At 38.3% G+C, this 21,730-nt stretch overlaps 1 protein-coding gene and 1 pseudogene across 2 annotated transcripts; one reads left to right on the plus strand and one right to left on the minus strand.

The window, feature by feature from the left end:
• Positions 1–490: 490 nt before the first annotated feature.
• On the plus strand, positions 491–9,831 carry cbx6b (chromobox homolog 6b). Its single transcript, XM_081388532.1, has 5 exons — positions 491–727; positions 2,312–2,355; positions 2,438–2,503; positions 2,887–2,953; positions 4,302–9,831. The coding sequence occupies exons 1-5, from the start codon at positions 530–532 to the stop codon at positions 5,550–5,552; spliced, it is 1,626 nt and encodes a 541-aa protein (XP_081244658.1). The 5' UTR covers positions 491–529; the 3' UTR covers positions 5,553–9,831.
• Positions 9,832–10,709: 878 nt separating this feature from the next.
• LOC308696253 (E3 ubiquitin-protein ligase TRIM39-like) lies at positions 10,710–21,412 on the minus strand (annotated as a pseudogene). Its single transcript has 8 exons — positions 21,359–21,412; positions 20,848–20,987; positions 20,498–20,730; positions 13,456–14,009; positions 12,190–12,285; positions 11,892–12,113; positions 11,676–11,814; positions 10,710–10,922 (listed from the first exon to the last, which is right to left on the minus strand). The product of its transcript is annotated as an E3 ubiquitin-protein ligase TRIM39-like (transcript).
• Positions 21,413–21,730: the final 318 nt, after the last annotated feature.

Consider the following 21,730-nt stretch of genomic DNA (forward strand, 5'->3'; position numbering starts at 1 on the left):
AGTTATCTTCTAGTCATTTATTAAATCATGTTCAGGGGGCGGGGTCTATGTAAATTCTAGGGTTTGTGATGTCACTAACCTGTGAGGAATGTCGTGTAGTCCCTACCAGCTGTTTGTTGTAGTCCTTAAAAAGTGATTTCTTTAAAAGCAAAATCTCCCTTTGCTTTGAACTTTGAGCATTGTAACTTTGCAGATGTTGTTTATGTTCAAACAGCAACATTACACACAAACTAAAGTTAAAAAAGTGAAATCATAATCAACCACCCCTTTAACATCACTCATATACTTCTTTATCCCCTAAGCATAATCATACAATATATATTAAATGTAATATATCTAATTTATTATATTCAAATTTGTATTATCATAATGCCTAGTGTTATTGATGATGATGATGATGATAGTTTAATATAATGATAATAAAATAAAAGTAATAAAATGACAAATAAATTATATAATATAGGCTACTAATATTTATGAAACTGGCTGCCCGCAAGTTTCAGTAAACTGCCGATCACTCTCTCCTTGCATGGGCCGTATTGTCAAAGGGGCGCGCGGGCGCATGTGTGTGTTTGTGTTTGGTTCACTCCTCCACTCCACGGCGCAGGATCTTTCCATCGCTTCCGCGGAAGAACCCGTCTCTGCTGTCCCACTAAAGATGGAGCTATCTGCGGCGGGCGACCGTGTGTTTGCCGCCGAGGCCATCCTGAAGCGCCGCGTCCGTAAGGTCAGTCTGTTTATTAAAACTCATTTTATTTCCTTTCACTGCGGCCTACAAACGCAGTAAACTTCAGCCCTGCAGACCGAGTGCAGTGAATTTGAACTGCATTAGAGCACCATGCTTTCTGTGCAATCATAAAACCGATGTATGTGTATGCATTTGTGTATGCATCCATACTCAACTAATTTGACTGAGTTGCTTAATTTTGTGCTCAGGGTACAGTGTATGTCTGTTTAGACTGGACTGGCGCCAGCTAGAGCTGGTGCTGTTAGCGCGTTAGCTTTTTTTTTGTGTCTACCCGGAGTGCAAATTTTTGACAAAGGCCGGTTCGTCTGACACCCCATCGACCCTGCAGGCGTACGGCACGATGCGACGCGACGCTACAACACTAATACGCTTGCACCATAGCCTACACAACGGGTATGTTTACATTGCGTTGAAACCAACCGAACTGTATACATTTTCGCGCGGTTGTATAGTTTCGGTCATTTATAATGGAATCTTTGCGTTCTGTATCTGTGGCGTCGCGTCGCGTCGCGTAGCAACCACTAGTTTTTACGTTCAAATCGCTGTTTGTTTTTGTTTTCCGTACAGCAGACGATTTTTTTTTAGTTTCGGTGCGGGGAAAATTTTGTTGTCAAATCACCAGCATCTACTGATAGTTAAAAATCTGAAAGAACTTTGTTTATTGTGTTGCATTTGATGGAGTTCACTGCCTTTTGAGCATTTCATTATTATGAGATAATAAGAATTTAAAGAAGTAGTTTGCCCTATTTTTTGATAATCATCATTTACTCACTCACGTCCTTCCAAGTGGAACACAAAATGGGAAGTTTTGAAGAATATCTTCTTTTCCATAATGGGAACTGGGAATGTAAAGCTTCAGAAGGTGAAGCATACAAACATCTTAAAAGTGGTTCAAAGGACCTTATCCCATGTCCTCTAAAGACTTAAAGGGATAGTTCACCCAAAAAATAAAATGATTCCATAATTTACTCACCCGCAAGCCATCCTAGGTGTATGTGAATTTCTTCTTTCAGCCAAACACAATCAAGTTATATTAAAAAATATCCAGGCTCTTCCAAGCTTTGTAATGGGACTGAACTTGCAAAAGCCCCAAAAAGCTGACGCATGACGTCAGCGTAGCATACATAGCATCTGGTGAGAAGTGACGAACATCGTACGCCTACGTCATACACTGGAACTCGACTGTCGTGAACGCTCATACGGCCGTTACCAGAAGCCAGAGATTTTAGTCTATAAAGTTATAAATATGGATATTTTTCTTAAATTATGGGATAATTTTCATTTTTGGTTGAAGGTAACCCTTTAAAATAGCTTTTTCATATGGACAACTTCCACTCGATTATTTACAGTGCTTTTAAAAATGATGGAGCATCATCTGTATAGGACAAGCTGAGTAAAGATTCTTTAAAAATATCTACTCTTGTCTTCCACTGAAAAATACCAGCATGCAGGTTTATAAGGGCATGAAGGAGAGTAAATAATGACAAAATGATTTTTTTGGATTTACTTTTCCTTCAATGAGATCTTTCAGGAATGTTGAAAACTGATTTGTTATTTCCATAGGGACGGATGGAGTACCTAGTGAAATGGAAAGGATGGGCAATAAAGTGAGTTAACAGAAATCGAATCATTAGTTAAGCTTGGATGTCTAACAAGTAGTGGATGTTAAATGATCTGTATATTTTTCAGGTACAGCACATGGGAACCTGAGGAGAACATCCTAGATGAACGACTGGTTGCAGCATTTGAACAAAAGTGAGTTATTGCTTGTTGTCGTTAACGATTTTCCCCTGATTAACAATTTTAAAGGAAATGGACTAGTTACGAAATGTTAACTCCTGCGATCATGAGCGTTAAATACGTTTGTGACCGTTGATTCTTCTATTTGAAGTGGTCTCCCTGAGTCAAAGCTAGATTGACTCTCTCCTGCATACCCACAGGAAGCAGTCTCGAGACATCTCTATCCACATCACATGAATACTTGAGTCTCACATCTGAAGTGAAACTTTTGTAGTCATGCTTTATGCTCAGAGGAAGTTTGTTGTTCAGAAAGCTGAAACTGGCACAACCACTAAGTTTATAAGCTCAAACACTGTCATAATCACAAACCCTTTGATCAACTCGTCTTTTTTACTCAGAGAGCGAGAGCAAGAGATGTTCGGACCTAAAAAGAGAGGCCCGAAACCTAAAACGCTGCTTCTAAAGGTACGTCAGCAATGCCAACTGGCATGGAAATAAATGTGGTTTGTGGTGTCATTTAGTGAATTTTTGTAAATATGCTTTTAAAATATTTCAAGGTATAGTTCACCATCATTTACTTACTCTCATGTTCCAAACCTATAAGACTTTCATTCATCTTCAAAACACAAATGAAGATATTTTTTAATGAAACCTGAGAGATTTCTGTCCCTCCATCGAAGGTCCATGCAACCAAAACTTTGCTTGGTTCATAAAAACATTTTAAAAGAATATCATATAAATTGAACAGTTTAAAGTCTTTTTGCTTGCTTTATGATGAACAGACTTAAATTAGGCTTTTATTCAAATATACACATTGATCAACGCTCATACGTAGAGTACATCAAATATGAAAAATGGAAGCTTAAATTAGGGATGTCACGATACCAAAAATCTAGTATTTAGTACTGATACCACCAAAAGTACACGATATTCGATACCAAAGTCAATACCATGGTTAACAAAAAAAAAACAATGTATTTGTGTTTTTATTAGCTAATTTGTTGCAATAGTCAGTAATAAAACAAAAGAATAAGCACATTAGAAGCAATAGCATAAATATATACAATAAAATAAAGATACAAAATAAACAATGCTGTATATTTTTTCAGGTAGGTCTAACAGTAGTATTCAAGTAAACATACCACAGAAATTGAATAATCAAATCTAAAACAACTCTGCATAGTCTTAACAGTACAAGTTAAATATAGATTAATTCTTATTAAAGCTTTTCTTTTGTTGTTTGATTATCATTAATAATACAGACAGCCAATATTAGACAGTAGCAGGATTTAAAGGCTGCTGCCACTAAGACCTAATGGATGGAGACAATATGCTGTTACACATGCTGTTCACATTCACATAACCGACACGAATATTCACCAAGACGGACATTTAGACATAACTGTATGTGTGTTTAAGCATTTGTGTAATAAGCCACAAAAATCTGACACTCACGAGAGGCGGCTATGTGTGTGCGCTTTGGTTGAGAGCGTACTGACTAAAGAACGTTTCTCAAAAAGCTTGCGAGTACTTTATAGTTTAAGAACAAAATCATTGGTTCTTGATAAAAGCTTAAACGTGCTTACATGACACGTGAGAACAAACCTCATTGGTTCTCGCATGTCAAGCAAGTGCAGTTTTGGTTTAATGGACTTTAAATAGCGGGAGAAATCTCTCAGGTTTCATTTGTGTTTCAAAGACGAACGAAAGTCTTATTGGTTTGCAACGACATAAGGGTGAGGTAATAAGGTGAGATGAGGTTTAACTAACTCTTCTAAAAGTGAATCATTTTCAACTTTTCCCAATTATTTAGTCAAGAGCGCAGGTTGCAGACACTTCACCAAGAGTCCCGGAGTTCAAGCCTAGTCGTCCTCAGCCGCATTCCAAGCTTCCTCCGCCCTTAGCTGCACCGTCCTACACCCCAACTGCCCCATCTAATGCTAAACTGCAGTCGGGCGCTGCTCATCCTAAACTGAAAAAAGACATTCACCGCTGCCATCGCATGGCACGTCGCCCCTTGCCCCGCCCGGATCAAACAGTCGGTCCCTCCGGTCCTTTTTCGTCCCGTCCAACAGTCAGTCCCTTCTCGGAAACGGTCCGTATTCTCAATCGAAAAGTCAAACCCAGGGAAGTGAAAAAGGGACGGGTCATTCTGAACCTCAAAGTGGTTGATAAGGCTGGGAATGGCGGAGTTGCTAATAGTAGAAGGACACACGTGCCGGCTACCCAGCAGTCCCATTTTGGACGGCAGAAAATTCCATCCCGGAACAGGGTGATTGGTAAAAACAGGCGGTTTGGAGAAGTGTCCTACCGAGGAATCCAACCCCCAATTAGGAGTTCTGGGTTTCCTGTTTTCGGAAAACTCTTCGATTCTCACTCTCTGAACAGCGCAGAGAACCACACTCAAAGTGGAGAGAGTCGCAACAACACAAACACTCTCTCTTCCTCCAAAAGTTCAAAGGTCCTGGACGTGTCCAAAGGTCAGACTCTTAATGATGACCTGCCTCCTTCAAACTCGAGCTCTGAAGTTTCAGACGGCGAGCCACCCTCTCCACGACAAACCCAATCCCAGCATTCCTCATTACCACCCAAAACCTCTGCTGCCAACGCCCAAGATCCTGCCCTTCACAAAGTGGGCGCTCAACCCGTGGCATCCAAAAACAGCTCGGGTCCTTCTGCTCTTCCATCCTCTCCGATGTTTTCCTCTTCGTCCTCTGCGTCGTCATCGTCAGAAGACAACGAACACATCCTGGACCTCTCCGTACCTCATGAAATGGACAGACGATTGCGGCGACGGCATACCTTCTCTGGCCGTCGGCAGCTCAAGGTCCCAGAGGTTCCCGTGTCGGAGGAGCCGTCGGAGGAAGAAGATTTGGACTGGCATCCTGACATGACATCCCGATGTGCCAATGTGGTCGTTACGGATATCACAGCTAACCTCCTCACCGTAACCATCAAGGAGTTCTGTCATCCACCATCCGCTACCTCTCCTCCCTGCTACCCCAAAAATATATCAGCTCAACACAACACGCAACAGCCAAAGCATCCCCCTAACAAAACATGAGTGCAGACAACACCGATACGGCCTCCTCTAGCCTTCAAAAGGGATGTTAGGAGGTTTGTTAGTAGATTGTTTACAGTTTCAGCTGCCTTTGTTAAGAGATGTGGCCAAGCTGTCCACTCTACAACACTGTGCCATGACTTTTATAACCATGAAAGAATGTCTCTGATGAAGGGTTTTTGGCTCATTGTGTTCAATCTGAACACATCGACTTTTCTAAGCAGATCAACTCACCAATGGCTTCTTTAAAGATGTGCCAATCAATTTCCTTTATGGTATTTATTCCATAAATCACAACTGATTGAGTTGTACCATTCAAAAGTTTGGGGTTGGTAAGCTTTTTGTAATATTTTTGTCTCTTAGGCAAATTGTTATTTAAGTAATATTGTGAAAAATTACAATATAAGTAAATCTTTATTTATGATTACAATTATTACTGTGATTTCAAAGTTTTCAGCATCATTACTCCAGTCTTAAGTGTCACATGATCCTTCAGAGATCATTTTAATGATGTTTTGCTTCTCAAAAAACATTTATCAATGATGAAAACAGTTGTGCTGCTTAATATATTTGTAAAAACTGTGAAAACTTTTTTTCAAGATTCTTTGATGAATAGAAAGTTCAAAAGAGCAGCATTTATTTGAAATGCATGTTGTTACAACGTAAAAGTCTTTACTGTCCCTTTTAATAAATTTAATACATCCTTGCAAGTATACATTTATTTTTACAAATCGTACCAATCCCAAACTTTTGAATGTTTATATTAAATATACACACACAAACACACACAAGTATTAATTGCGTCTTATTCAAACTAAAACTGCAGCATTTTCGATCATTTCTGTGAGTGAATGTATTATGTATAGCATCACAAACATTGAAATGTGCTGTAAAACGCAATTGAGGGCTCAATTTTAATGTATTTTTTAGTTATATATTCACAATATTATATATAGAGAGAGTCCAAATTGATCAAAATATGCGCAAGAATTCACTTTGGAGAGTAAATAACCAGTTGTCCAATAATTTCTTAGGAATAGCAACATAATACATATTTTAAATGTTAGTGTAATGCAACCCAAGAAACGATAGTCATATCTTCGCCAGAGTTTTTCTTACATTGTCCTAATAACGACAACGAAAGGTTGTGACATTCCAACCCGATATCACGGCAATTCGTATGTCTTTTACGAGGTGGCTAATTTGTACGATTTCAAATGATTTTTCAAAAAGTGTCAGCAGGAAGGACCACCCCTAAACCTACCAATCACTGGGGTCTAGACAAATTGTACGAAAACGTACGAGTGAGGTCGTACGAATTAGCCACCTCGTAAAATACGTACGATTTGCTGTGAGATTGCGTTGGACATTCCTGGCATTAAACCACCGATGCATTGTTTTTGTGAGATTACCTGCAGTAAATATTCCAGAGGAAAGCAACTATGTTGTCATAACGACAGAATAAAATTCCTTTGGTGGTATATTTCTTATAAGAAATATTTATTGCCATAAAAGTTCCTCAATTCTCCTGTCATTGTGGCACAAAGTTAATATTTGACCCTGGTTATTTTTTTATTTTTAGTTAAGCTTTGGCATATGGCAGGATTCCTGATGCAAGCACCTTTAGCTTTAAGGGTCCCACAGCCAGTACCTTCATTATGAAGCAGAATAACAACCATGTCAAACTTGTATGTTTTATCTCAGTGTTTATGCCTGACAAGTGTTTATAGTGCTGTCTTACCCATTTTACCTTTCCCAGAAAAAGGGAGGGAGACTGAAAAATAGGAAGTTGTGTTGTTGCTAAGCTGAAATGCCGCGATAACTGCCAGAGATTCAACTTCAGGAATCTAAGCCAGCAACCCATGTGTTACATCTCTGCTTCTAGATTTTCCTCTTAAATTTGGCTTAAAGTCTCAGAAAGGGGGCAGTATTTGTTTTGAAATCTAGCTGTTAATTGATGAACTCGTTCAAGAAACATTAACTGTTATTTAATGACTAATTAAACATTAGACATTCATGCTAATGTTGTTTGATTTTTGATTTTTTAAAGACATTTGTTCAGGTACAGCTATTTTGCTTCTCACTGAAGTGTTCTTTTGTTGTAGAGAATCTAAATGCTTGTGCTGCAAAAAGCTTCGAGTTAAAAAAAGTCAATAAGGTCAACTATCACTCTCACTTGGAACATGAGGAATCACTTTAGTATCATCCCGGTCTCTCTTTATCAGCAGGGATTGAAAAATCTCAACAGAGAGAGAGTGTGTAGTCTGTCACTTTGAATCCAGGTTTGCATAGACTTTGGTGAAGGGCATTCTGGGAAAAGCAAGCTTTTGATCTAGTCCTGATGTGGTTGGAATGGTCTCTGGGTTTTAATGAGAGCTAAAGTTTAAGCCCCATAAGCTTTGGTCTTGATGCAAGCCAGTGTCAGTTTTTAAATAAGAAAAAGCACAGGCGAAACACACTGGCTTGATGAAGTGAATGGTGATGTCATTGATATGGAAACTTTTGCTGTGGCCAAATACAATATTTGGGGCTTTGCTTGGTCATAAAATGAGCTCATAGTGCAGTTTCTCTTACTTTCTTGGCGTGCCTTGTTCTTAATGTCTAACAAGCCTTTTATATATCTTATTTAAAACTGTAGACTTGATTGATTGACAGTTTCGTTTTGTGTTGCTTTTGAATATCCATTTATGTCATCAGAGATCAAGCACTCAGTCCTGCTTTCTGCAGCATTGTGGTTTGCACCAACATTGTTGGTCCTAAATCCCTTATATTTGCTGCAAACACTGGATAATTTGACCCCTGTGACCTCCCCTGTAATCCCACTTAACCAGCACTTCAAGACTCGTGTATAGGGAGGGGGTCAGATTTCCTCTCAAAATCCCTATCTGGATCGCTCCGAGTTCACTGCATCATTCTGTTTATCCCACTGAATCTCTCGTTATTCCTCCACATTTGTTGACGGTTTATCTCAAACCTCCATGATGAGGATGATTTAAGGACACATTCTCTCATTGACCTGTAAAGAAATTGATTTTTAATTTAATGGAGTTGTTTGTTCAGCCATATTGTTTGTTCAGCCATATTGTTGTTTTTTTACCCAAAATGGCAAATTTGAGGAATTGCAAACTCCTCGGCACTTAGAATGCATGTTTTCAAGTCTTATTTAAAAAGATTCAACTGTAATGCACTCGTGCCTTTGTGCAAAGGAAGAGTTTTTGAATATGTAAATATTTTCAAAAGGATCATGCATAGTTCTTTTGAAGGAAGTTTGAATATATGGAATAAATTTTAGTTCTGATTTCATGTACTTCCGAATGTATGTATTTTCCATTACTTTAACATACAAATCATTGTGTTTAACTTTTTATTGTGTTGCCTTGACAAAGCCAGTACTATTATCCTGTACACAGACACTTAGGTTAACTCCTAAAAGGGTGTTCAAGTTACATCCATCAAACTCAGTCAGTCCTTCAGACTGTTCTCAGTTCTTTTCTACATGATTGGACTTCCCGGAAAAATTTTCTGATTGTAATTCCTGAGCTTTCAAGTTGTGTTAACCAAACATATTAGAATTGGCTATAGTAGTGGCCTAGCTAAGACTTGCACTTCAAGCAAACCTTCAAACGCTCAGGCTCAACTTTCTCCAGCCGACATTCAAAGTTTCTCTTGAAGACAAGTTATTATTTACATTTGCTGTCTTGTGCAACCAGGTCTGTAGCGTTAGCAGGGTTAAGCACACAGAACATGTGCAAATCATTAATGCCCTGACTGTTTGAGAACAAGCCCTTAAACTGTGTTCAGGAGATCAGCTCCACACGGCGGCACTTTGTAACTTCTGAACCATTCTGTGTAGTTTTGAGATTTTGCTGGCTTCAGGTGTGGGTGTTGCGTGTGTGTGTGTGTGTGTGTGTGTGTGTGTGTGTGTGACATTCTTCCTGTATAATAAGTTCTGGAATTTGACACTCCATCTCATCTTAATCACATATTAAATGTAAATATTTATTGTTGGTCCCCCCTTTAAGTCTAAAAAGCTTGTTAGCCAATTTTATTTATTGATTTAAATTTTCTCTAATTTGTTAATTTGTTGTACATATTTACTTTATGCCTGATTTGTATTTTGTACTGGCCATAGCAGAATTATAATTATTTTTCATTGCTTTATGTATTGTGTACAGATTTGTAACTGAAGTGTTGAAAATCATGATAATTTTTGTATCGTCTTTGAAGTAGAAGTGTAGCTAAGCTCACTGGCCCTGTTTTAATAAAGGAATTGCATTTGTGATTTTGCAAATGACGTGTTATGTGCAGTTTTTATATTTATATTTTGTGGTTTATAGTCAAATCCTATTCAATTGTCATTTTTCACTGATCGTTTCTGTCTTATGTCTCAGTAATGTCACCAGCTTCAATGCAGTATCCATTTGGGTATACTGACTGTCAATACAATTACAAACCAATAGAGTTAACAAGTGTACCTCAGTGAAAAGATGTGAAATTCAAGGTCTTTATTTAGATTCTGTGATTTAATCTCATGTAATCAACATGGGCACAACATTCACTTTCACAAGAGAAGGTGGGTAATAAACATTCTACAAATTCATATTAGTTTAAGTGTCAAAGTTAGTTCCTCAAATCTGGTTTCAAGATACAACAGCATTGTTTAAATGTTTTAAATTCACGTTTTTGTAGTTTAGTCATAGACGAGGATGGTATCGTTTTCAAAAATTTGTACTTTGAAACCCTTTTTCAAAAGTTAGCATCTTCAGGCCCTCCAGAAAGTGTTACGTATACGATGTTGTGTAAATGGCCCCTCAGATTGCTTGAGGCAGGTTTCTCTGTAGGAATGTGAAACATAGTGGTTGAAGTTTTCATTACTTCAATGAGCTCATTGTTTCTTCCTTAAATTATAACATTGTTTAAATTAATATGCTTTTCACTAACTGATTTTTTATATGTACATTTCTGAAATACATAACTTAGACAGTCACCTCTGACAACAGGTCACTCTAAATTTTAATGTGGACTACCACTTGTGGCTACAGTCAAATGCACATTTTCAGAACAAAAGCACTCCCGCTCTTGTGATATTGCTCAAGTATGTTATTTTTTATTTATATAAAAGTCTGCTTTTTCTATATTGTTTTTCATATATGTATACATTCAATTGACAGGTGAGATGATCAGTGGGGCTGAGGTTTTACCATCTTTGTTTAGTGATGGGCAAAAATATGGAAAGAGTTTCTCAGTGAAGGTCTGGCCAGTGGAAGAGTAGATATGAGACCTTGACTCCACGTCATAAAAAGAGACCAGACCTTCCTCATAATCCACAAACACTCCCACCTTGGGGCTTCACCCTCAGAGAGAATAAAACCTCTCATAAAAGATGATTAGTTCAACATGTATTGAAGATACACTATATGGATGAAACAGTTGGGACACACCTCTTAATTCTTCAATTCAGGTGTTTAAATCAAACCCATTACCACAGGTTTATAAAATCAAGCACCTAACCATTTACAAACATTAGTAAAAACTTTTTTAGCTTTTTTAACTTTTCCTTTTTTGGCTTAAGAGCTCCGTAAATTCAAGCATGTTATTGTGATAGGATGCCACCTTTTCCATAATTCAGTTAATGAAATTGCGTCTGTTGTGGCAAAAACAATAATTAAACAATCATCATCACTGCATAAGAGACACCAAGAATCAAATTGTATTTTAAAAGATATTTATTCTCTTGCAAGAGGCTTAGTCACAAAATCACAGCAGCTACCCCGTGACGTGAGCAAGACCTGACACCCAGCCCAGGATATTCCCTTCTTATACTCCTTCTTCAAGGTCTTTTCTCTGTAGTTTTCCACTCACCCAGCATGGCCACATCTAGCTGATTTAGAATAGAATGACCCCTCTAACCCCCCTTGGCTAAATTATCTTCCATACCTAAAGAGTTAAAGGTTCTTAACCATTTGTCTTACTGTGTGTGTAAATTCCAGAAGAGAAACAATGCTTAAAACAATGTCTAAGAAAGTTAATGAAAAAAAGGAAAATATCAATTTTTCTACAACACGTCTCTGCTATACTACAAAAAACAAAAATAAAATGTAAGAACCTAATGTGATATTCAGTTACCATTTTCACTAAGTTTTTCATCAATAGTTTTCTGGAGGCGAGTCAGAGCTTTCCTAAGGGTTTTCAGACTTGGATGAGTGTTAACATTGATATCAGGCCATTTCTTGATGTTGAACGGGCTGCGCAGGGATGGGTAAACCTACATGAAGAGAAAGGAGAAATCACTCAGCATGAGGAACAGAGTTGCCCTGTGATGCGTTTGCATCGTACACTGACCTGTAGGAGGTGAAGGTGATCCTCGGTGCGTGAGAGCTGCTCCAGCTCAGTGTTTCTCAACTTGAGCTCAGTGATCTCCTGCTGCAGCTCTTCAGTGAGCTTTTCTTCCTGTTTCTCTGCTGCTTTCAGCTTCTGCTCCATCATCTCCAGCCATCGCTCAATGGAACAGATCATTGCCATAAAGAGCTCCGTGCTCTCTGCTATTTCTTTCTCTGTGTTTTGCTGATAAAGATCGATGAACAGATTCCATTTTAATTGTAATTCAGAACCTTGCAAATGGCCGATTATTTATACTCACTTTTCTGAGTTCTGCTGAGTGTTTGATATCTTGAATCTTCTTCATTCTGTCCTGGATAATCTGCTGCACTTCTGTTTGTATCTTCATCACTTCAGTCTATAGACACAGATGAACACACATTTTATCACTCATAGATTTATTGTTAATATACACTCACCTAAAGGATTATTAGGAACACCTGTTCAATTTCTCATTAATTCAATTATCTAATCAACCAATCACATGGCAGTTGCTTCAATGCATTTAGGGGTGTGGTCCTGGTCAAGACAATCTCCTGAACTCCAAACTGAATGTCAGAATGGGAAAGAAAGGTGATTTAAGCAATTTTGAGCGTGGCATGGTTGTTGGTGCCAGACGGGCCGGTCTGAGTATTTCACAATCTGCTCAGTTATTGGGATTTTCACGCACAACCATTTGTAGGGTTTACCAAGAATGGTGTGAAAAGGGAAAAACATCCAGTATGCGGCAGTCCTGTGGGCGAAAATGCCTTGTTGATGCTAGAGGTCAGAGGAGAATGGGCCGACTGATTCAAGCTGATAGAAGAGCAACTTTGACTGAAATAACCACTCGTTACAACCGAGGTATGCAGCAAAGCATTTGTGAAGCCACAACACGCACAACCTTGAGGCGGATGGGCTACAACAGCAGAAGACCCCACCGGGTACCACTCATCTCCACTACAAATAGGAAAAAGAGGCTACAATTTGCACGAGCTCACCAAAATTGGACAGTTGAAGACTGAAAATGTTGCCTGGTCTGATGAGTCTCGATTTCTGTTGAGACATTCAGATGGTAGAGTCAGAATTTGGCGTAAACAGAATGAGAACATGGATCCATCATGCCTTGTTACCACTGTGCAGGCTGGTGGTGGTGGTGTAATGGTGTGGGGGATGTTTTCTTGGCACACTTTATCGTTTAAATGCCACGGCCTACCTGAGCATTGTTTCTGACCATGTCCATCCCTTTATGACCACCATGTACCCATCCTCTGATGGCGACTTCCAGCAGGATAATGCACCATGTCACAAAGCTTGAATCATTTCAAATTGGTTTCTTGAACATGAACACAAATCTCCATCAACTGCAAGATGCTATCCTATCAATATGGGCCAACATTTCTAAAGAATGCTTTCAGCACCTTGTTGAATCAATGCCTTGTAGAATTAAGGCAGTTCTGAAGGCGAAAGGGGGTCAAACACAGTATTAGTATGGTGTTCCTAATAATCCTTTAGATGAGTGTATTTTGTTATTTGTTGTAGCTCCTACCTTCTTCTCCTCACTCTCCTCCTCCAGAGGAACAGTGTTGTGAGTCTTGTGGTCTCCATCAGTGCAGGACAGACACACAAACGTCTGATCATCTCTACAGAACAGCTCCAGAGGTCTCTCATGTTTCTGGCATATATAGTCTTCCAGATTTTCTACAGCGTTTATCAATTTGTGTTTTTTCAATCGTGAGACTCTCTGATGAGGCTCCAGGTGAGTCTCGCAGTAAGAGCTCTGACACATCAGGCAAGACTTCAGGGCCTTCAGCTTTCTTTCATCACAGATGTCACAGAGAACATCAGGTTTTGTCAGACAGGACTTTTCTTTAAAGAGCTGTACGACCTGCCTAAGTGCTGTGTTGATCTTGAGGTCGGGTCTTTTACTAAATGTTTTTTTACAGAGTGGACAGCAGCAGGCCTCACTCTTGTCCCAGCACTGGTTCAGGCAGCTCTTACAGAAGTTGTGTCCACACGGGATGGTGACCGGATCGGTGAACACATCTAGACACACAGAACACTGAAGCTCCTCAGTTAGAGGACCACTGGAGAATGTCAGGCCTGAAAAGGAGACAAATGAAGATAGGATTGCTAGCGTTTCTGGACACTATATTCTCACAAAACTGGTCAATCATTCATTCACGTATTTACTCAGGGTTTCAGGGTTACTTGTATCTAACTACATACTCTGTCTCCTGGCCACTCTATTTTTTGTTGGTTAAGTTAGAGGATTCTGCCATTGCTTCACTCTTTTTAGTGTTTTTTTTTTTTTTTTTTTTTGAAAAATGTCAAAACACAATTTTTTAAAAAACACAAAGCAAGCAAATTGCTGAGGAATGAGAAAAAAGGTTATCTAAATAAGTGTTTTTGCCATTTCGAGCTGTGGTAACAAATGCACTCAAACCTGCTGTTCATCTGAGGTTGTAATTACCTGATTTTAAGACCTGCTAAAGACCGGATGATTTTTTTATTATGTCCTGATACATAATGTTTTAATGTTTAATGTTTAAATACATAATATTATGTCCTGATGTATTTCACCAACATACAGTATATTAATATTTGTAGTAATTGTTTTTTTTTTTTAAATGTGTCCACTCACTCACTTGTGGCAAAGTGAGATTTGTGTAGGATGCCAGATTTAGAACCGCAGGTAACAGGTAGGGTAGGATCAAACACAGTCAAGTCATCATCATCATTATCTTCCTCATCAACATCATCCTCCTCCTCTTCAACATCATCATCATCCTCCTCCTCTTCAACATCATCATCATCATCATCCTCCTCCTCCTCTTCAACATCATCATCCTCCTCCTCCTCTTCAACATCATCATCATCATCATCCTCCTCCTCTTCAACATCATCATCATCATCCTCCTCCTCCTCCTCTACAACATCATCATCACATTTGTCCCTGCCACTTGATTCTACAACAAATGCACAAACACTATAAAGACCATATAAAAACAATATAAAGAATACTGAAATTTACTCATAACTGTTGATATTAATGAGCATTTTGTCTCGTTACGGGTCACTATCATACTGACCAGAGGTGTAAGGGAGTAGCTGGTCCCATTTCTGTGAAAACGGAACAGATGCAGGTATGTCAATGATGAGGAACACAGGAAAAGATCCCTCAACCCAGTTTAGCTGAGAATCTCGGTTTCACAGACAAGGCTTAAGGCTAGACCCAGACTAAAATGCATGTTTGAGCTGTTATAACTGAAAGCAGTGCCATTGTTTTGTCTCAAGATTCACATCAGTAATGTTTTTTTTTTTTTTTTTTTAGTTATGTTTATTAAAGCAATTTAAATGTCCTAATTGAACTAAGGCCTAATCGTGGCTTAATCTAAACCTATTAATCTAAAATCTATGTTTATCTCATGATAAATATTGATATGTTAATGGTATTTAAGTATAATTTATTTTATTTAATTTTGTATTTTAGTTTTGTTAACTGTATTTCAGGGAACTGTTAATTCACACTCTGAATGTTTATTATATTTGTACTTAAAGAGTGCAGTAGTTGAAACTGTTCTTATGCACCTCTGTGAGTTTCTGGAGTGGAATCCCATTGCAATGGATGCTGATCTTCCACTTTTTGTTCCTTTCCTTTCCTCCAAACCTTTCAAACTCACTGGGCTTGAACCACAGGCCTTCACTTAAAATGCACTTCTGCCCTACAGACAGAGAAGTTGATGTACAGTTTATTCAACCACTATACTGGAATCTCTTTGAACTTGTTTTAGAGCATCTGGATGTTCTGAACATGTCTAGATGCTCCAGAATAATTATTCCACACGAGACTCATAATTGCGTTAAGCATCTGCACCTACCTTTATTATATTTCTCAACATAGAAGATGCCTTTTTTATCCCCACATGTGACAGGAAGTTCACATTTGTTTTCAGATATTTGTCTCAAATATTGGCTGGAGTCTGAAATAAAGGACACATGTCAGGGATGAATGGAGCTTTAAAGGGTTAGTTCACCCAAAAATGAAAATTCTGTCAGTAATTACTCACCCTCATGTTGTTCCAACCCCGTAAGACCTTCGTTCATCTTCGGAACACAAATTAAGATATTTTTGATGAAATCTGAGCGCTGTCTCACTGCTCCATAGACTTCTAAGGGACTGAAACTTGCTGGCCCAGTAAAGTTATTAAAGAGATCGTTAATATAGTCCAAGTGACCACAGTGGCTTAATCTTAAGTTTATCAAGCGACGAGAATACTTTTTGCGCGCTAAAAAAAAAAATAATAATAACGACTTTATTCCACTTTTCATTTCCTTCTCTCTGGGCCTCGAGTGAGTTAACGTAGTGTTTTTGCACAGCAGACAGTTCTTCAACTCTCGGCGACCTGTAAATCAGCGCCTCGTTACGCTCATGGCGTTTTAAAAATGATCATCGTTTTCAGTCGATCACTGTGGAAATTGTGGAGTGAAGCCGAATTAACATTCTCTACATTATTTTAACTGTATAAAAGTTGACTGAATCCTTCATGCTGTTTTGGTTGCCGAAAAAGTCGCCCAAGGTCAAATAAGAGATACTAGATATACCAACACACACCTGTCAACATTTGGGTACCAAAATACGGGAGACCTGGGGGGGTTTCAGTTCAACCACATGCGGTTTCATGTCATCTCTACATTACACACCCCATTGCCAAATCATAGAAAAATTCAGTTAAGACAGTTGTATTAATCTTAACAAAACACAACAAATCAATATAGCCTACAGAAAAACAGATTTCTACAATAAGGTAGCCTATATAGTCCACAAATCTGTGAGTAGGCTACAATTTTCAAAACTGAACAGGTGATGTTGTGTAATATTCATTTACTGTAAGAAACTGTTCCAGCGGGTGGAGTTTACTGGTTTTACTACAGATTTTCACTGGAACTGAATATTACATCCAAATATTGTTATGTAATCAATCAGCATATTGTTGTGTAACTTCACATTGGAGTATTTCACAATTTTTCACAGGAACTGAATATTACAAACAGGCCTATTGCGAAAGAACGATTTACAAAACAACGATTGCGAAAGCGTGCACGGATTATGCATTTGTTCACTGTTACCTAGGCCTACGTATTTATTTTTATTTTTTTTGTATAGTTCTATTTTGTTAATAAATTTTGCATTCTATTTTGGCTTTCTCGTGTGTCCCTATTTGTTGTGTCCCTTTTGAGCCACGGCGCGAAACGGGTACGGATTGAAAAACCAAAGCAACTGTAGGCCTACGGTTTACAAATCTGAGCACAGCTGAGACTTTTTCTCTGGTAGCCTAAGTTACTTTTGGCGTAGGATATTTATGTCCGTCAAGGTCAGGCTGCGATGTCAAATGTATTCTCAGGAATGAGTGATGCGCTCTCCGCTTTGAAAGTTTTCTAAAATAAGTAGGCTAACGTTAGCCTAAGACATGGCTTGAATGGTTTAAAAGCATTAGCAAGAATAAAAGCGCATCATATAATGTAACGCCATGCAGGCAAAGGATGACAGAAAAAAACGGATGCTGCGTTAATTGCGTTAAATATTTACTTACGCAGATATCGACGGGACAACGTTGTAGGTTGCCAGGTTGAGCTCACAAATGGGTTGAAATTTGTATGTGTTGATTGCGCGAGTAGGATGGGTTTCATATAAGATCTGGCAACTGGACAACCCTTGGAATAGGCTAATATATTGATGTGATTATTCATATAACGACGTTTGGGCCATACAAATAACGGGAGTTACACGGGAGAAATAACAAAACGGGAGGGGGGCGGGAGATGGGTGTGAAATACGGCCTCCCGAGGAAAACGGGAGTGTTGACAGGTATGTACCAACATTATAATGAAACTTACACCAAAACAAAACTGAAAGTTACTTCCTGGACTGGTGTTTTGGAATTTGAGTGACAGAAAGTTAACCCTATACATCACAACGTTTCCCTCGTGCAACGGAAAGTTTTCTTAATAATTAGGATACAGTAATTATTCTTGTTTTTAATGTTTTTTTAATGATGGCAAGTGCAACCAATTAGAATGGTCAAAAAATTATCAAAGAACAGTCCAATAAGGTGTGGGACTCAGTGGTAGTCACTAAGGACTATTTGAAGGCGGCAAGATTATTTGCTTTAGTAATCTTATTTAAAATGACATGAACTGTACAAGAAATGTGTGTGTGTGTGTGTGTGTGTGTGTGTGTGTGTGTGTGTGTGTGAAGGTGAAGAGAAGCCTTTATGAAAGTTTTATGAAGTTTTGTTTTGCAAAAAATATCTAAAAAAAAATAATCAATAAAATGTCCCAAATAAACCAAGAAATTATGTGGAATAATAAAATCATGTACCATCAAAATGGAGAGGGTTAAAAGAGGAAACAACAGAACAGAGAAAAAAAACCACTACATTAAAATTGTATTTACTCCTGATAAAATGAATGTCTACTCACCTTGCTGTGTCCACTTTTTGCAGTTTTTCTAGTTACCTCTCTTTTACGCACAGACTATTTCCGTATGTGTTCCACCAAACCACGCCTTTCAGCAGATCTGCCTTCCAATCCTAATGTGTCACTGTGGAACTATTCCACCTGAAAACTAGGCATGGAAAAAAATGCACTAAGATTTTATTTTGAGAATTCCTATTAAATTCAAATTTGAATTGAGGCTGGAAACAGGATGCAGAAATGGAATTCTAATTTGAACTAAAGCAGAATTAGAAATTCACTGTAAATTGTAACTAAAAAAGCTATTTGTCAAGATAAAACTGACAAGAACAATAGATTAACAGATAAAACATCTCCTCTTAATTCTGTGATTTTCAAGAGATGTGCTATTTTTTTCCCCTGGTCACTAGCACTTTATAAACTATTATATTTATTGTCAGTATTAAAGATATATTAATATCATCGTTCATTGGAGTAGTCCAAGACCCAAATACTTTTGTCGCCCATAAAAAAACACGAATAGACATAAAGCAAAATTGACTGTATTCGAGGACTTTTGTTTTTGAAATAAAAAAAAAGTAACAAATCCTTCCCTCACGGGTCAATTTGACCCCCTTAGGAATAACTGGAATGTGAGGAAAGCTTCAGTACACATAGAAAAACGTAAAAATACTCAATTTAAACTAAAAATGCTCAAACTTTACCAAAAGAATTATTGAGAAATGTCGACATGTGTATCTAAATGCATATTGAAGAGAAATTACTTTATAGGACCCAGGGGAAATAGCTCATTTGCTCCATACAGCTATATCTAGTCATGAAATATCATGGTATATGTATATATATATATTTTTTTTTTTCTTTCATGCATGAATTATGATAACCTCAGTCAGGATTTTTTTCCTATGTGTTTTTATTGCTCTTAGGGCATGAAAAACAAGAATTGATTTTTATTTTATTTTTTACGAATTTTTCAAAAAGATCTTCAGATGTCCACTTGAGTGGACAGCATGTGGTTATGGTTTAAACTGAAGATATACTGTATTAAATATAAGACAATAATCAAACAGATAAAGTATGTGAATAACAAACTAATTAATACAATTATATAAAATCATGTGAAAACTATAAAATATATACAAAAAATATAAATGCGAAATATTGCAAAGGCTTCAAACAACTTCATACAAGTTGCACTTCGCGTATCTTTGATATCAGAACATGAGGACGTGATTCCATCAGAATTTTCTACAGCCTGTCAAGGTACAACTGTGGAAACCACTCAGATGCTCCCTCCAGTGCACCAGAGTATGGAGATTTACCCTTATTAGCTGATAATTCTGATTATGTTCAAGATGGACATGCACATTTCTATCATAGCCCTCCTCTGAGAAAACCTAGCGATACGTTTTTTCAATCTCATCTGAAATGATCAGTGTTGGGGGTAACGCATTACAAGTAACATGCATAACGCATTCAGATTACTTTTTTGATGTTTCAAGTAAAGTAATTAACTACAAGTAATGTGCATTACCTAATCAGATTACTTTTTTAAGTAACGAGTAAAGAAACGCATTACAAGTAACATGCATTACGTAATCAGATTACTTTTTGATGTTATGAGTAAAAAAACGCATTACAATAACGTGTATTATGAAATCAGATTACTTTTTGATCTAACAAGTAAAGTAATGCATTACAAGTGTCATACATTAAATAATACTGTCAAATGACTTAACTTTAAAAATGTGCTTCCTATACATAAATAAAAGAAAAGGAAGTGAAATAAAAAAGAAAAGGAAGTCCTTGGAGTCCCCCATGGGGCAGAAGCCGGAATGGTTGCGTCCCGGTCATTGGCTGGAACCTTATGTCTGAAGTTTCCGCCCGAAGTGCCCAAACCCCATTTGACGGTGCACCAGCCCACGGGACTCACATGTAACAAACAAGCAAGCAAAAAAAGAATGGTAAGAATAAACTCAGCAAACTAAAAAACGTTAAAGAGTGTGCGCACTTAACTCCAAACGAAATTTTTAATAAAGTTTATTAAACCAAAATAATGTTGTTGTGCCTTCTTTACTGTAAACAAATTCCATTGAATAAAAAGACAAACTGACCTGACCCAGGCTCACCAACATCCACCACACACTCCCCCACTTCTGGTTTGACACCGGCAGGCGAGAGAGCCATCACATTATTTTGACCAGGGACATGCTGGATGGAGAATCGATATGGCTGGATCGACAAATACCAGCGGGTAATCCTGGCGTTTGAATCTTTCATGGGGTTCATCCATTGTAGTGCTTTATGGTCAGTCTCAAGCACAAACTCACGTCCAAGCAGATAATACCTAAAGGTATCAAGGGCCCATTTTACTCCCAAACATTCCTTTTCAACAGTGGAGTATCGAACCTCCCTGGGGAACAACTTGTGACTGATGAAAGCTACAGGATGTCGATCTTCTTACGTCCCCTGCAGAAGAACCGCTCCTACTCCAATATCTGAGGCATCAGTTTGCAGTATAAAGGGCTTATCAAAATAAGGACAACATAAAACTGGCCCCTTAATATCCTGAAGAGCCTGCTCCGCCTCCTCAGTCCACCGTATCTGGTTCGGACAGTTTTTCCGCGTTAAATCTGTAAGGATTGCTGCCCTCACAGAAAAGTTGGGTACAAACCTCCTGTACCAATTTGCCATTCCAAAAAAGGATCTTATCTGAGACTTCGTCTGTGGAATCAATGGGGCAATTCTGTATTGTCTTTGAACTTGAGGTTTAAATCACCCCATGGAAATCACATACCCCAAATACTCAGTTTCGGCCGTTGCAATGGAACACTTGGAAGGATTAATGGTGAGCCCAGCTGATCTAATATGTTAGTAACCACTTCCAGATGTTGCAGGTGCTCTTCCCAAGTCGAACTGCAAACGACAATGTCAACTAAGTAAGCAGCTGTAAAGTCAGTCAAACCTGCAAGTACCTGATCGATGAGCCGCTGGAAAGTTGCAGTAGCCCCATTAAGGCCAAAGGGCATCTTAAAGAAATGGTAAAGGTCCCAAGGGGTCCGGAATGCTGTCAGCTCCCGGGAACTTGCACTCAACGGGACCTGCCAATAACCTTTAGCTAAATCAATAGTGGTTAAATAATTGGCTTTACCCAAACGGTCAATGAGGTCCTCGATTCTGTGAGCCGGATAAGAATCAAACTTTGACAAGGAGTTAAGATATCTGAAGTTGATGCAGAACCGTATAGGCTGCCATCCTTTTTGGGCACCAAAAGAACTGGGCTGCACCATTCACTTTTTGATGGTTCCAGGATGTTCATGGTTAACATTTCATCTAACTCCTCGCGC

The sequence above is a fragment of the Scardinius erythrophthalmus genome, assembly GCF_964197995.2.
Source record: "Scardinius erythrophthalmus genome assembly, chromosome: 1".
NCBI lineage: Eukaryota > Metazoa > Chordata > Actinopteri > Cypriniformes > Leuciscidae > Scardinius > Scardinius erythrophthalmus.